The sequence below is a fragment of the Anomaloglossus baeobatrachus genome, chromosome 9, assembly GCF_048569485.1.
Source record: "Anomaloglossus baeobatrachus isolate aAnoBae1 chromosome 9, aAnoBae1.hap1, whole genome shotgun sequence".
Classification (NCBI taxonomy): domain Eukaryota; kingdom Metazoa; phylum Chordata; class Amphibia; order Anura; family Aromobatidae; genus Anomaloglossus; species Anomaloglossus baeobatrachus.
In genome coordinates, this window is record NC_134361.1 from 123,801,770 (window position 1) to 123,818,921 (window position 17,152).

General features: G+C 43.5%; 1 protein-coding gene across 1 annotated transcript in view; it reads left to right on the plus strand.

Moving 5' to 3' along the window:
* The window catches only part of YIPF6 (Yip1 domain family member 6), a 58,232-nt gene that overhangs the window by 30,046 nt on the left and 11,034 nt on the right, over nt 1-17,152 (plus strand). The window contains exon 5 of the mRNA XM_075323982.1: nt 3,840-3,965. Within this exon, the coding sequence (XP_075180097.1) occupies nt 3,840-3,965 (126 nt within the window). The remainder of the gene's footprint in view (nt 1-3,839; nt 3,966-17,152) is intronic.

A 17,152-nucleotide genomic window follows, 5' to 3' on the forward strand; every position in this document is an offset into this window, starting at 1 on the left:
TCCCTTAGAAGCCCTAATAGAATAAAAAAAAGTTTTAAAAATTAAAAAAAAAATAAAATCCCCTAAAAGTTCAAATCACCTCCCATTTGACGCATTGAAAATTAAAGGGTTAAAAAAAAATACACATTTGGTATCGCCGCGTTCAGAAACTCCCAATCTATCAAAATATAAAATAAATTAATCTGATTGGTAAATGGCGTAGCGGCAAAAAAAATTCCATACACCAAAATTACGTTTTTTGGTTGCTGCAAAATGTAGCATCTGCGCAATAAATGGTACCATTAAAAACGTCAGCTTGAGACGCAAAAAATAAGTAGTCACTGAGCCATAGATCCCGAAAAATGAGAACACTACGGGTTTTGGAAAATGGCACTAAAAGTGCGCCACTTTGGACAAACTTGTGAATTTTTTTTTTAGCCACTTAGATAAAACTAAACCTATACATGTTTGGTGTCTACAAACTCGAACCGACCAGATACATCACACCAATTTAACAGTTTTATCATATAGTGAACATGATGAATAAAACATCCCAAAAACTATTGTGTGATCACACTTTTTTTTGCAGTTTTTCCGCACTTGAAATTTTTTTTGCTTTTTCCAGTACCCTATATGGTAGAACTCCTAGTTTCATTTAAAAGTACAGCTCGTCCCGCAAAAAAACACGCCCTCATATGGCAAGATTGACAAAAAATAAAGTTACGGCTCTCAGAAGAAGGGGGGGCAAAAAACCCCAGAAGATCGCACAGGGGTGAAAGGGTTAAGAACAAGTGAAGGCAGCAGTTTGTGTACTCTTACAATCTGACACCCAACCAGGCTGTGTGTAGGAATAGATTAAAAAGACCCAGACCTCTACCAGGGGTCGAAACATTGCTGCCGTTTCTGTATTTGTGATGCCATAGAAAGTTGGTCATTGCTGGTTTCTGAAGCTTCCTCCTGTTACTTGGACCTACTATGTAAAGACGTTGCAAACTTGACATCGGTATTTAGAGAGCTCCTTAATTTTGTATTTGGAAAGAAAAGGAATAATAAGAAAATAAATAATTGCAAAAGTATATATAGCTCTTTAGTTTTCTACTAAGACAGACGTCTGTAACATGTTGCCCCCTGTGGTAAAATCTCCGTTTTGGAGGTATTATTCTCCCCTTTCTTCGGTTCTGGTTCCTCATAGCTCAGTTTAGCCTAGTTTTTTGCAACCAGTAGAAAATTGTATTATATGTTTTAGATTTGTAACCCTTGTGAGACGTACAAGAAATGGGCACAGTGGCAGCGCAGGAAGTACATCTGGTGAAGAACAGCCCACAGAACATTGACTCATTAATCATCGCTTTGGCCAAATTTATCTAGGCTCTGTAGACCTCTGTAATCGGGGCATCGTATTGGAGCCTATACACCTGGCGCTGCTGCCTATACACCAATAAGAAAATAAACCTCTGCCCATTGCTTATGTCTGGTGTATGTGCAGAGCAAGCATTCAGCACACTACACAGTGATCATCACATGGGCTCCTCCAGCCTGGTGCACATGGACTTAAATACTTGAGTGATGCCACCAGTCCTATGCTTTGTTAGCTCTGTGTGCTGTCTTGTTTCTTGGTTGTGTGCACTGCAGGCTCCTTGCTCTGTCCTTCAGTCTTGTCAGGCGCTCTGGCCTCTGTTCCATTGTGTGTGGCGTCACAGTGCCATATGGATCACAGCACAGGTCCAACCTCCTAGGTGTCTAGGAAGTTTTCTTTCCTTAGGGCGGGTAATGGTATGTGTGTTTTATCTTTGGTGACACCAGGACGCTCTATTATGTTGTTCATGGCAAGTGGATCTAGATGGAACATTAGAAATGAATTCAGTAAAGAAAAGAAAATCCTCCTAAGACTCCACCTAAACATACAGTGCAGCTCGTGTTACAGACAGTAGTGGAATAGAAAATAATGAGACCAATAACTTCTGTTGCATCCTAATACTACGACTCCCTTACCTACTGGTAAGTATGTTTGGCATTAAGCAGCTAGAGCAAAGCCATCCAATATATCTCTGGCTTACTAGCCTTGTGGCTGAGTTCCCATGGAGTGAAAACCTATTTGATTGCATCACTACTGGGAAAAAAAATCTCATGCATAGTCTGTAAAATGTATCCACAGCGTAAACTGACAGGAGCAATGAGATTGAGATTTGCAGCATGTCCGTGTATGTGGGAGATCTAGGTGTGAGGTGAAATGCATGACTAAAATGCACCTTTTTCACAATGCAATCCGCATCAGTAAATGCGTTTTGTGTCATAGCCTTAGACAGGCAGAAATAGTGTTGGAAGAGCATACTAGAGCGCCACCAAAGATGAAGCCATCTCACCCTTGTCTAACACCTACACTGACATCAACACAACACATCCCGAGGACAAGGAGAAGCCAGCACAGGTACAGAGGGGGCTGCCACGCATGGACAGATGGGGGGGCTATGTGAGTATGAAGGTTTATTGTTCTTCCCCACTCGTATGGATCCAGCAAAATGGTGAATTAATTTCTGCTAATTCAGAAAAATTTCCATTTGCTAGAATCAGTGAATTTTGGAAAATTGTAAACCATTTTGATTAGTTTTACAATTTTTTTTTTCCTTATCCTTAATAAACGCACTCTAATGGGAGAAATAAAAGGCCAGTGCTATCCCTGAGGAAGGAAAGCATCACATTTTTCAAACCTGTAGGAGCAAACTAATCCAGTGCTGCAATCCATTCTGCAATATGACATGACACGTCATTGACTACAAAAAAAGACAGTTTGCACTCTGACAATGCTAAAGTATGGAAACCATGAACGTGTGAACATGGACCTGCATTACTGCTAAGGAAAATCTAGGAAAAATGAGATATTTAGCATATATAAATGGCCATTTGTATATCTGCCCAGTTGCCCCTTCACGGCATATCTCGTGACTGGGTACCTACACTGTGCTGAAGCCTTTCTCTGGGTTAAAAACCTCCTGTGTATGGGCAGGTAGAAACTTGCTATATAGGATAAGATTACCTGTGGCAAGTGGGGGAGGGGTGCACCCAGGTTCCTACTTGCCCATACACCGGAGGTTTTTAACCCAGAGAGAGGCTTCAGCATAGTGTGGCTGGCCTGGAGCAGTGCGCTTGTGTCTGAGTCACTGAGTATTCGCTCTGTGTATACACCACACATAAGCTGTCTCACAAAGAACCTAGGAAAGGTGGGCACCTTATAAAACATGACCAGAGGTAAGTGCAAGCCAGAAACTTCTCTACAAACAGCCTGTGTAGGTGTGTTTGCTTGTAAAAATAAGCAATTTTTGCAAGTTACCTCTTATTAAAAATCCTGTCTGTTCTCCAGTACAGGGATATTTTTGAATTCTGTAGTTTCCAGCTCATTGCGTAGGTTAGCAGCTACCCTACAGTGTCATATTGACCAGGTACCTAGGTAAGAAGCTTGCAGCCAGCTGAACCTCCTGGGGCCGACTAGCTTCAGTCCCCCTGTGTTCCTCCCAAGCTGCAGTGTTGTCTCAGCTGCATGAGTAAGCACTCTGTTTTGGCCTGCAGTGCCTACGTGCCGCCATCCTGAACGGTAAGTCTTCCGGAGCACACAGCCTCTGTAAATCAGGGAATCCAGTAGGCAGTGGAGCTGTGCTCTCCTGAAGAAAAAAAACATGATACTGACCCTTTAAAGAGACCAGCGGCGTATGGAGTCATGCATGCAATACCCTATGGGAGAGAAGTAGGTGAATTCTTTTCTGTTCTGCAGGAGAGCTTGTTTGCCTACATTTTTGCACTGAATGCTTCTGCTGTCAAATTTTGTCTGTAGGGTCTCTACATTTGTGTTCTTTATCCTTCCATAGAATGTTACAAGGCGGCCATGCAAACAGCGAGGATGATGGAGGGCCCCAGTTTGCAGAAGTGTTCGTAATCATCTGGTTTGGGGCTGTTGTCATCACGCTAAATTCCAAGCTTCTCGGTGGAACCATGTATGTACATAATGACTGGGAGGTTGTTTGTTTGTGTCCCCCCCCCCCCCTTTTTTTTTTTTTTTTTGCCTGAATATTGAATAACACAAAAAACAAAACTAAAGCTGGCATCTAATTTTTTGTATAAGTATGAAGCTGAAAAATATTTCACAAGCTGTAAATTAATGCCGGTGACTTAGTACAAATAAAATGCTAAGCCACCCTAAAGTAATAACCTGATTGGCGACCCATGACTTACATTTTCATCAAGGGCGCTTGAGCTGAGGCCGCTTTATACTAGGTAGACACCAGATGTGTTCCGTAGCTGAAATCTGTCTTTACGGTGGCCGGACTTTTGAATTGGTGTCCAAAAAACATCTGACAGTGACAGTTGTCAAAATAAAAAATGATTTAAAGAGAACCTACCACCATGATTTTGCTATATGAAGCAAAGGCACTGCCATACTGGCACTAGGATGCTGAATCCAAGCAAACCTGTTGTAGAAAGATCACATGCTTGGTTGCTGAAATATCATTAATCAAGGTAACAGAAATTCACTGCACTTTGATTGACGTGTGCAATGGAGGTGGGCCTTTGTGGATCAGGTCCTCAGCGTATATTTTTCTTTCTGTGTCTTGTATTGCATGTCAACAGCAGCAATGGCGGTGTGGCGCTATATTTAAATAAGGAAAAGGCGGCATGCAATACAAGACTCAGGAGGAGGAATATACATAGAGGACCCGACCCTCAAAGTCCCGCCCCCAATGCACATGTCAATCAAAGTGCAGTGCATTTCTCTAACCTTCATTAAAGATATTTTTCAGCAACCAAGCATGTGATCTGTCAACAAAAGGTATGCTTGGATTCAGCATCCTAGTGCCAGTATGGCAGTGCTTTTACTTCATATAGCAAAATCCCAGTGGTTGGTTCCCTTTAAGCCGTATATTATATGCCAAAAAGAAAAAAACAATTGGAACTCTAGAATGATTGGTTTTTTTTTTTCTTTTTGTTTTTTTTTGGGGGGGGGGTTCCCACTTTTTTTTTTTTTAAATGCAGCGTAAAGGGATCGAAATGTAATTTGTACCACAAAGTGGTATTAATTAAAAAATGGAGTCAAAAGAAAAAAATTGAATTCAGCCTACCCTTTAGTTTGTCCACAGATCCACTAATGCATGGCCTGAAAACGGAGATCACATCCGGACAATGGCAAGAAAAAAGGAAAAACAGCCAGCACCAAAATTCTCAAGGATAAAAAAAAAATTCTTTATTTCTTTAGTCCTATGTTTAAGGACCCCGTGAGGTCTGAAACATGTAAGGGTACGCTATGTTTTTTTTATTCCACTTATGCACACTCCTTTATTTCTTCATTTTAAAAAAAAAAAGCATTTTTTTTATTTTTGAGAATTTTGGTGTTGGCTGTTTTCCTTTTTTCTTGCCATTAATAAAAAATGTCAGCTCACGGGGCAGTAAATAAGCCTTCTCACAGCTCAATCAACAGAAAAATAAAAAAAAGTTACAGGTTGCAGGAAATGGTAAGAGGGTTTTTTTTGTTTTTTTGTTTTTTTTCCCACCAAAACAATTTAAGAATAAAAATTTGAGAAGTTTGGTACTAACCTAGAGACTCTTATTTCTAAGTTACAGTTGCCACACAATGAATTCTGTAAAAATAAAACTTTAAAAACAGTGGTGCAATTACTTAAGTTGTCCATTACACCACACTTGTTGTTATTTTCTTGTTTTCTGGTACATTGTGTGATTAAAATAAATGTTGTCTATCAAAACTACAACTCCCCTCGCAAAAAAAACAAGCTTTAATATGGGTGTGTGCCCACGTTGCGTGTTTTCATTCTTTTCAGCAGCGTTTTCAACTGCACCTTTTTAATGCCAAAATGCATGCGTTTTGATTTTCCAGCAAAGTCTATGAGAAATAGGGATTTCTTGTGCGCACTTTGCTGTTCTAAACGCTGCGTGAAATTTGCATGTTTTTGGGCAAAAACTCTGCGTTTAAAGAAGCAACATGTCAATTGTTTTTGCCATTGTGGCTGCGTTTTCCCATCCATTCAATATAATACAAAACTGCAACGTTTCTAAAAGCACCGGAAAAGCACTAAAAACTAATGAAAACAGCAAGGTGCGCATAGGCTACTTTTTTTGCGTTTTACATGCATTTTTAAAGCCAAAAGCATTGCCCTTTCTGCCAGAGGATGCTTTTTGAACTGCAACTACCTCGACGCAAAGTGCACACATAGCCTAAATGGAAAAATAAAGTTTAGACTGCAAGGACATGGAGAGGAAAAGGAAAATGTAAAAATAAAATGTCACTGTTCCTTTAAAGGAGTTTTCCCTCATAGTTTGTTTTAAAGTATATTATAATCAATAGATCTTGGAATAATATGAAGTTCCACAACTTGGATGTGTTTAAAAAAAGTTTCTCTGCTGAGATAATCTCTTATATGCGCCCCTGCTATGTACTGTGTAATGGCTGTGTCTGACCGTACAGGGACATGGTCTGAACATACCAGATCTCCAAGGCAGGGGGATGTAAAAGAGTATACAGACATGGCCACACCAGATTATAGCTGACTCTCTCTTTTTGTGAGGTAAAACATTTCCCTGTGTGTTGTTGGTGTGTGTGTTGTTGTTTTTTTTTTTTTCTTTTTTATGTTTTTACCTCAAAGAATTATTTGCAATCTATTTGCTTTAATGTCTGTATACTCTTGCTTTCCTTCCCCTCCCCCCTTTTGCGCAGTAGTTGTGGTATGATCAGACCATGCCCTTGTACAGTCAGACATGTCCGTTACACAGTATATAGCAAGGGCACATATAGATTATCTCAGACAGGAATATATATATAATATCTATATATATCTAATATATAAAGGGGTGTGGGTGTGTCCGGTGATTGGCATCTGCACCGTCGCAGCTACAGCCACAAAATTTTACACACTCTCACACGTCTGGACCCCGAGAGCGTCATAGGATATGTTGTGAGGCGAAATTTTAACCCCGCGCGTTCCAATTTACCAATCAATTTTGCCCCTATCTACATAATGGGGAAAAAGTGAAATGAAAAGTGTATCCGCACTGTCGCATTTACAATCCCGAAACTTTGCACAGACACCTCATGTGACCAAGGGAATGTCGTACACTATGTTTTGACAGGAAAATTTAACCCCGCACTTTACAGTTACTCTCCAAAAAACATGGCTTCATTAAAGTAAATTGAGCCTGGAACTACAGGTTATTAGTAGGAGCTGTGAGTGGTTGCTATAGGAACAAAAGACATTCATAGTATAAGAAGCTTATATGTGAGGTAATAAGATGTTGGTGGGGAGACTGATAGAGAGAGACAGACTGGGAAAGAGACGGACCTGGAAAGAGACGGACCTGGAAAGAGACGGACCTGGAAAGAGACGGACCGACATGCAGACAGGGACAGAGACAGGCAGACAGGGAAGGAGGAGAGAGACAGACAAAGATAGATTGGGAAAGACACAGATCTTGATAGAGACAGACGGGGAAAGAGACAGAGAAATAGAGACAGACAAAGACAGGCAGACAGGGAAAGAGTCAGACAGGAAAAGACACAGACAAAGAGACGGGGCGACAGGCCTGGGAAAGAGACAGACCTGGGAAAGAGACAGACCTGGGAAAGAGACAGACCTGGGAAAGAGACAGACCTGGGAAAGAGACAGACCTGGGAAAGAGACAGACCTGGGAAAGAGACAGACCTGGGAAAGAGACAGACCTGGGAAAGAGACAGACCTGGGAAAGAGACAGACAGACCTGGAAAGAGGCAGAGAGAGACAGACAAAGAAAGAGACAGAGACCGGCAGACCTGGAGAGAGGCAGACAGAGAGACTGGGAAAGAGACAGATGTAGTATAGTGTGCAAGTAATAATATGCTCGCTTACTACCTTCTCCAGAATTCTGCGCAGCTCTGCTCTTCTTAGTGACATCCCTGCTTTTCCCCTAGGTCATGCTGTGCTCTTTGTGACCCAGAAGTAACCTCTACAATGTAAGTCAATGGAGCATCAGAACGAGACTCCATAAACTTACATTATAAAAGAGACTGCTGTGTTTCTGTGCGTGATCCAGATAGTCTGAATTGTGGGGACGTTGCTGAGAAGAAGAAAGCTATGCTGCTGAATCCTTGAGAAATTATATTAACCCACTCGCACTACACTATATACACAAATTTATTGAAAAAAAATCTTCATAGTAGGTTTCCTTAAGGCTACGTTGCCACGATGAAATTTTTTTTTTTCTTTTTTTTTAAACACTTTATTTGATGAGTTGTCAACAAAATAGTTAAAAAAATGAAAACATTCTCAGTTAGCTTTTTAACAATTCTCATACATTTTAAATCTTTGTTCTGTTGCAATACTAAACATGTTGGCGTTTTCAAATTGTACATCAAAAACAATAATAAATTAACAGAAATAACCATAACATAAGGGTTTCTTGTTTTACCTCTCTATCCTTAATCCCCCCAATGAGCCGTCTATCTCTCCCCAGCTATACCAGGCTGTGTCTTTGAAACATTGCATTAAATTAGAAATCTCTCTTTGAGAGTAGTTTTTTTTTCTATAAATGTTTTCCATTTTTTTAAAAAATAACTAGACGTGCTTTTCTCTTTGCTATCTTCTGCTTCTAATTGATCCATCAGTATCAACATTTTCATGGTATCTAACACCCAGAATATTTGGTGCTTGTTTTGCAAGCCAGTGTCGCAAAATGCATTTTTTAACTGATAGTATTAACGCGTGTACTGCTTTTAGAATGAATAACTGTTCTTCCCTCTCTCTCGCCCCTCGACTTGTGGCATGGAATAAACAGAGAATCGGATCTTTTAGAATTTTGATTCCCCAAGTCTTGACTATCTGCTTGACTGTATCCCATCAAAATTTTGCTATTACTGGGCATTCCCATAGGCCAGTCATGGCGAACCTTTTACAGGCCGAGTGCCAAAACTGTAGCCCTAAACCCAATTTTTATTCCAAAGTGCCAACCAATCCTATTATGTAAATAATTTATTTTAACCTTACGTTTGCAGTCTTCTTTTCTTTTCTCTTCAGCAGGGGGCATCACGCTCATGCATGCTTACCACACATTGAAGCTGAGCCCCTGCCCTTTCCAGACACAGCAGTTGGATTGATCTTTCTGGAAAAAATTGCAGCATATTAGACAGATTTTAGCATGGAATGCAATCAGATTTCACCCTGTAATCCACATCTACATTTCAAAGTCTGAACATCTTGAAATCCAATTAAGACATACGAGTTGCTCCCCTCCCCCTTCATTGTGTAGTTATCTCCCCCTTCCTGGCAACTTTCTGGTAAACATGTCCCCCATCCTTACATATATTTCCTACATTCTGGTATATTTGTCCCCATCATGGCCCCATCCTGGTAAATATACCTCATCCTGATGATAAATGTCCTCCATCCTGGTAAATGTTCGCCCATCCCAGCATGTACCCTATTCCTGGTAAATGTCCTCCATCCTGGTTAATGTACCCTCATCCAGGTAAATGTACCCCCATCCTGGTAAATGTCCGGATTCCTGGCATGTTCCCCTTCCTGGTAAATATTCCCCATCTTAACATGTTCCCCATCCTGGTAAATGTTAAATGTACCCTATCCTGGCATGTTTTCCCCCATCCTGTCATGCATGTTTTCCAACATCCTGTCATGCATGTTTCCTCCATCCTGGCATGTATGTTTATCCATCCTGCCATGCATGTTTTCCCCATCCTGCCATGCATGTTTTCCCCATCCTGCCATGCATGTTTTCCCCATCCTGCCATGCATGTTTTCCCCATCCTGCCATGCATGTTTTCCCCATCCTGCCATGCATGTTTTCCCCATCCTGCCATGCATGTTTTCCCCATCCTGCCATGCATGTTTTCCCCATCCTGCCATGCATGTTTTCCCCATCCTGCCATGCATGTTTCCCCATCCTGCCATGCATGTTTCCCCATCCTGCCATGCATGTTTCCCCATCCTGCCATGCATGTTTCCCCATCCTGCCATGCATGTTTCCCCATCCTGCCATGCATGTTTCCCCATCCTGCCATGCATGTTTCCCCATCCTGCCATGCATGTTTCCCCATCCTGCCATGCATGTTTCCCCATCCTGCCATGCATGTTTCCCCATCCTGCCATGCATGTTTCCCCATCCTGCCATGCATGTTTCCCCATCCTGCCATGCATGTTTCCCCATCCTGCCATGCATGTTTCCCCATCCTGCCATGCATGTTTCCCCATCCTGCCATGCATGTTTCCCCATCCTGCCATGCATGTTTCCCCATCCTGCCATGCATGTTTCCCCATCCTGCCATGCATGTTTCCCCATCCTGGCATGTTTGTTTACCCATCCTGGCATGTATGTTTTCCCCATCCTGCCATGCAGGTTTCCTCCATCCTGGCATGCATTGTTCCCCCATACTGGCATGCATGTTTTCCCCATGCTGGCATGCATGTTTTCCCCATGCTGGCATGCATGTTTTCCCCATGCTGGCATGCATGTTTTCCCCATGCTGGCATGCATGTTTTCCCCATGCTGGCATGCATGTTTTCCCCATGCTGGCATGCATGTTTTCCCCATGCTGGCATGCATGTTTTCCCCATGCTGGCATGCATGTTTTCCCCATGCTGGCATGCAGGTTTCCTCCATCCTGGCATGCATTGTTCCCCCATGCTGGCATGCATGTTTTCCCCATGCTGGCATGCATGTTTTCCCCATGCTGGCATGCATGTTTTCCCCATGCTGGCATGCATGTTTTCCCCATGCTGGCATGCATGTTTTCCCCATGCTGGCATGCATGTTTTCCCCATGCTGGCATGCATGTTTTCCCCATGCTGGCATGCATGTTTTCCCCATGCTGGCATGCATGTTTCTCCCATCCTGGCATGCATGTTGTCCTCCCTCCTGGCATGCATGTTTCCCCCCCCCCATGCTGGCATGCATGTTTTCCCCATGCTGGCATGCATGTTTTCCCCATGCTGGCATGCATGTTCTCCCCATGCTGGCATGCATGTTTCTCCCATCCTGGCATGCATGTTGTCCTCCCTCCTGGCATGCATGTTTCCCCCCCCCCCATGCTGGCATGCATGTTCTCATCCATTCTGGCATGCATGTTTCCCATCCATTCTGGCATGCATGCTTCCCCCCATGCTGGCATGCATACTCCCCCCCCCCCCCCCCCCCCATGGCATGTATATTACCCCCCCCCAAGCTGACATGTGTGTTCTCCCCCCCCCCCTCCCCAATGCTGGCATGCGTTTTCTCTCCATCCTGGCGTGCATGCCCCCCCCCCCCCTGCTGGCATGTGTGTTCTCTCCCCCCCCCCCCCCCCCATACTGGCATGTGTGTTCTCCCCCACCCCCCCATGCTGGCACGTGTGTTCTCTCCCCCCCCCCCATGCTGGCATGTGTGTGCCCCCCCATGCTGGCATGAGCGCTCTCCCCATGCTGGCATGTGGGTTCCTCCCCCCCCCCCGTGCTGGCATGTGCGCTCTCCCTCCCCATGCTGGCATGTGGGTTCCCCCCCCCCCCATCCCATGCTGGCATGTGTGTTGTTCCCCCCCCCCCCACCCCATCCTGGCATGCATGTTTTCCCCATATGCTTTCATGCATGTTTTCCCCATATGCTTTCATGCATGTTTTCCCCATATGCTGGCATGTATGTTTTCCCCATCCTGGCATGCATGTTTTCCCCATATGCTGGCATGTGTGTTCTCTCTCCCCCCCCCCCCCCCCCCCAATGCTGGCATGTGAGCTCTCCCCCCCCCCCCCCCCCCATGCTGGCATGTATGTCCTCCCCCCGCGCTGGCATGTATGTTCTCGCCCCCACCGTGGCATGTATGTGTCGTCGTCCACCGCGCTGGCGTGTATGCCCCCCCTCCACGCTGGCATGTATGTTCCCCCCCCCCCCCATGCTGGCACTGCCCCCCCATCCCCACCTTGGCACAGCCGCACACAAGTTATAAAGAAAAAAAATAAACACTCAACTCACCTTCCAGCACCCGCTCCACTGCTGCGCGCCGCTGATTCCTCAGTTCCCGTGCGGCCAGAAGACCTCATTACGCCGGCGCCGCTTACTGTCGCTCCTCTGTCTCCTAGGCAACAGACCTGCGGCCCAGGAGAGGAGTGTCAGAGCGAGGAGAAATGTCTCTTCTGCTCCAACACAACTTTGAACTGCCGGCGCGACCGTACCAGCAGTTCAAAGCGGCAGGATGAGGACACAGTGCGCGTGCCAGCAAAAAGGGCTCTGCGTGCCCCTGCTGGCATGCGTGCCATAGGTTCGCCAGCACTGCCATAGGCAATGTATAGGGTTTGCTTTGTGGAGGTGGCATTTGGGGCAGCTACTTAGATAGTGTGCTGGGGAGTTTGTGTACGGAAGGTCAAAGGCGTATATAGCGTTGTGCATTAGTTTGAATTGCATCTCTCGCCATTGTTCGTTAACCACTACTTTTTCTCACCGTTAACCATCCCTTGAGTATTTTTTCTTGTAGATCCTCAACTTCAAATTTATTGTTCCACTTTCCCCCCACTTCGTTCTCTTTTACCTCGATCTTATTGACTCCGTATTTGGGCATAAAGTGTCGCCAATGAGATCTGGTCCTTTTTTCCACCCAACAAGATATCAAATCCGTTTCTAATTCCCAGTGTCCCCCAGCATTTCACGATGGACGAGTAATTGCTCACCAGTTGTCTGTACTGAAAGTGTTGTTTGTTAGATAGCGAGTATATGTCCAGCATTTGTTGCCAGTTAAAGGCCCTGCCCTCTTCTAGATTTAGTAAAGCTCCAAATTTTTGAACTCCCTTTTTGTTTCCATTCTCCAAAAAGCTTGTTTTGTTGTCCCTGTTCAAAATTGATGTCTTCCCAGAGAGGCAAGTGTTTTGAAAGATTAAATTGTAATCTATATAATTTCCTTAGTGCTTTCCAGGCTTCTCTAGTGTCAGTTAGTAGGCAGCTGAGTTTAATATGTGACGGGAGTTTCTTCGTTTTCAAATGTAATATCATAATTAGATCTAGAGGTTTTGCTAGCTCTTTTTCTAACTGAGTATTGGAAAAGTACTGAGTGTATATCCAATCTGTGATGTGTCTAAGGTAGCTAAATTATAGGCTCTCGTCATAGGCATTTGCATCCCTCCTTCCTGTTTCAATCGGGTCCATTTATGATATCAAATTCTAGGTCTTTTGCCCTGCCAAATAAATTTGGTGAATGCTTTCTGAATTGTGTTTACATCCGTATGTTTTAAAAGGACTGGAATGGTTTTCATTGGGTAAAGTAGTCTCGCAAAACTAATCATTTAGATAGAGAAAGCGGCAGGGTTTTCCATCTCTCTAGTTCCCTAATTATTTTTTCTATCAAGGGGGGGTAATTAAGTCTATACATGGCCAAGGAGTTTGTACCAATTTTAATCCCTAAGTATGTGATAAACTGCGTCACCACTTCTATGTTCAAAAATTTCTTTGATCTCCGCCCTGTGGGTTTTAGGAATAGCAACTTGCATTTATTTATATTTATAGCCTGAGTAGGCTCCAAAAGATTCAATCAGGTTTAAGATGTGCTGTAACTGTTTTTCTGGTTCTGCTAGAAATAAAAGCATAGCAGCAGTGTGAGGCAAATCCCGGGATATGAAGATGAATTATGACTCCAGTCATAATCCCTCATCACTCCCTGGCAGTGCCCCCTCCCTTCTTGTTCTCAGTGTTCCACTTACACCTCCATGGCCATGTCCTGTGATATGGAAATTAGGTGGCTTGGGGACAATGGACACAGGATGACTCCCTGCCGTGACCCTGTAGTGGGGGCTGCTAGCTAGTTAGCAAGGCTATGGAAATAGCCAGACAGAACGACTCCAGTAAAAAATGGTTCATATCTCGCAAGCCATATTTCCGATAAATATGGCAACCATAAAAATGGTGTCTCCGCATGCGGACGATGCCGGCACACCCTTTTTATGGGAGCAGGACATTGGGAAATGCCCCAGGCGTGATATCAGCCAATGGGGAACTGGCAGACAGGTCATGAGTCCCCTCGTTCTGTAGCTAAATTCATAACTGTCACAATGAGAGCATTGGCGTCCGCCTACGACGCTCCCAGGCAAAGTTATGGCCCATATTCCATGTTGTGGATTGTCCATAACTCAAGCCAGGGGTGGAGCAGTGCTCCCTCTGAGGTCACTAAGGTAGGAGGGGACCTGGATTTGCCCAGGTTGATAACCCTACTTCGGCCATTTTCCAGTGTTCTTTTCGCTGGGGGCACGTGTAGGAAACATCTGTGGGAAGGATCCTAGAAAACCTGGGTACAGCGCCCCCCTGTGGCCAGACGCAACAAGGTAACTGCTGGAACTGTGTATGCCTGTTTGTAACCCATGCTTTGATTGTAACTGTACTCTGACATATGTATATTCTGTAGATTCCCTATTGTATATATTGTAGTTTCTAGTGTGCTTTAGGCTGATTAAATTATATAATTAATCTTGGGCTGTTCTGTTATCTCGATCTTGAATCCCACGTCTGTGTGTTCGGCTAATAGTTACCGTAAATCGGTTGGTGGCAGCGAATTGTGCCAAGGATTATTGTGGGGAGGCCAGTGAGATTCGGGGAGATTTTATATATTCCGCCCGCGGAGGTCGGGGGAATATATACCTTACTCTCACCGGGGACCCTTCAATAATCGGCATAAGTAGTATAGCGGCCTCCTTGCTTATTGTCGGGCAATTCCATAATTGGCCTGACTATAAGAGGGGCGCTAGAGAGCGCGTCACGTGCTCTGTCTGTCGGTCGGGAGGTATAAAGGAGGGGTGACCCCCACTTGTTACCCCCCGATTGTGACGTACTGGTAGCCAGCGCGGGGGATTTCTGAGTGACCCCCCCCCCGGTGGTTTGTGACAAGCAGCAAAACAGGTCAGCTTTATTTCTCTGTTCCCACTCTTATCCCTGTAAAATTTCCACATATTAGAAATTGTTGGGCAAGTTGTTCAATGGCGATATCAAATAGCAGCGAAAGTGGACATCCCTGTCTAGTTCCTTTTTGCAGGTGAATTACATTAAACAGAAATCCTGGAGTTGCTATTTTTGCTTGTGGCTCAGCATACATGGCTTTTATATAGCTTTGGAAGGTCCCCATGATTCCCATTTTGTTCAACACTAACTCCAACCATTCCCAGTTTACGTTGTCGAAAGCTTTTTCGACATCCATTGCCAAAAGTGCCTGGTTGCCTCCCACCATGCCCGTTCGGTTCATACTATCCTGTACCGCTAAGACAGAACGAATATTACAAACCGCCAATCTATTTTTAATAAATACCACCTGATCTTTTCCTATCAACGGTGGAAGAAATAGGGCCAATCGGTCCGCTAAGATTTTGGACAATAGTTTAGTATCCTGATTTAATCAGGGATATGGGTCAATTTCATCCTTTTTTTTTTTTTTTTTTTTTTTTTTTTTTTCTTTTTTTCTTTTTTTTTTGTGAATAACTTTGATGTAGGCCATATTTCCAGATTTTAGAAGTGTTTGTTGTTGTAAGATAGTGTTGTATACTTGGCTTAGTGTGGGTGTTATGTCTTCATTCGAACTTTTAAAGAATTCTCCGGGAAGTCCGTCAGGGCCTAGAGCTTCATTTTTTAAATTTTCAATAGCCTCTGTTATTTTGCCTTCCCGGATTGGTGCATTCAAGGTTTCCCTATCTACTTCTGAACTTTTTGGCAGAGCAAGGTTGTTCAACAGCTCCTTTCCTCCCTCTATCTTAAATTTTTCCTGAGTATATAGTTTCGTGTAAAAGCTTTCTAAAATCCCGTTTATTTTTTAAGGGCCAGTATTATTTTGCCCCTGTTCATCTCTTAAACACCCAGTGTTCGTAATAGGGGTCTTTCCTTTTGCAAAGTTCGCTAATAGTTTACCTGACTTGTTTCCATATCTGAAAAATTGCACTTTTACACTCTGGCCCTTAATATGTTCCTTTCTATCGAGCTACAGGTCAAGTCTTTTTTTCTTTTGCGCTGCCATGTACCCCCTAATCCGACCTCTCAAAACCACTTTGACCGTATCCCAAAATAAATGTCTGTCTAGTTTATAGTGTTGCTGGTTATCTGTAGTAAACTTTGACCACCACATCTTTTAAAACTTTTTGGAAATTTTCCTTTCTTGCCATGTATGATGGGAATCTCGACAGAATATCCGATCCCTTCAGATGAGCATCTCGCAGCACCAATTCCAAAGGGGAGTGATCCGAAATGACCATTTCCTGAATGTTAACCTCCTCCACTTCTGGCCCTAGGTTCTGTGACCCCAAAAAATAGTCAATCCTAGACCAGCTATTATGAACTTGTGCAAAGTGAGTATATTCCCTCCCTGTAGGATGTAGTATACTCCAACAATCTAGCATTTTCGTGGTTTCCAAAAATGGTGTCAATTTTGTTATGTGTACGTTCTACATCACTAGATTTGGGTTTTTTTCCTGATTTTATCCTCCCATGTATTGACTACTGTACTACCCCTCCTACCACAACTCTAACCTCCTTTTCCAGTAGTATCTGGCTTTCCAGGTTTTGGAAAAATATTTTATTATTGCAATTGGTGCATAAAGGTTGTACAATTTTAACCGTCTACCCTAATAGATCAAAGTCAAATTTTGCCATCTGCCTTCTTCGTCATTCTCGTGCTCAACCATGCTGCATTTGGCCTGTTTGTGTACTAAAATTAGTACTCCCGCTTTTCTACTCTGTGACTGCAAACCCAGAACCTGGCCCACCCACATTTTGTTCATCCTCTCAAAGTCTTTTGTTGCTAGATGAGTCTCCTGTAGCATGGCTATGTCTGGTTTGAATTTTTTTTAAATACCTCAGCACCATCATTCTCTTTTGGGGAGATTGTAACCCCTTTACGTTCCAAGATATAATTTTCATTGTGAGTATTTGTACCTGAACCCCTGTTAAGCTATGTCAACATATAACTTTTAGCTATTAAAAACTTGGCTATTAAACTTTTTAATACCCAAACACTGCTCTAACCAATAGTAAGATGTATATTTCTTGGACTTACTTTTTTCACGCATGTATAAGGGACTCTTACCTGTCCCAAAACTGTCTCCCCTAGTTGATATCACTGGGATACAGTTAGCGGCTTTCCCCTAGCTCACATTCTCCCCTTCTTTTCCATTCAACCTTTTTTGTTTTTCCCCAACCCCAA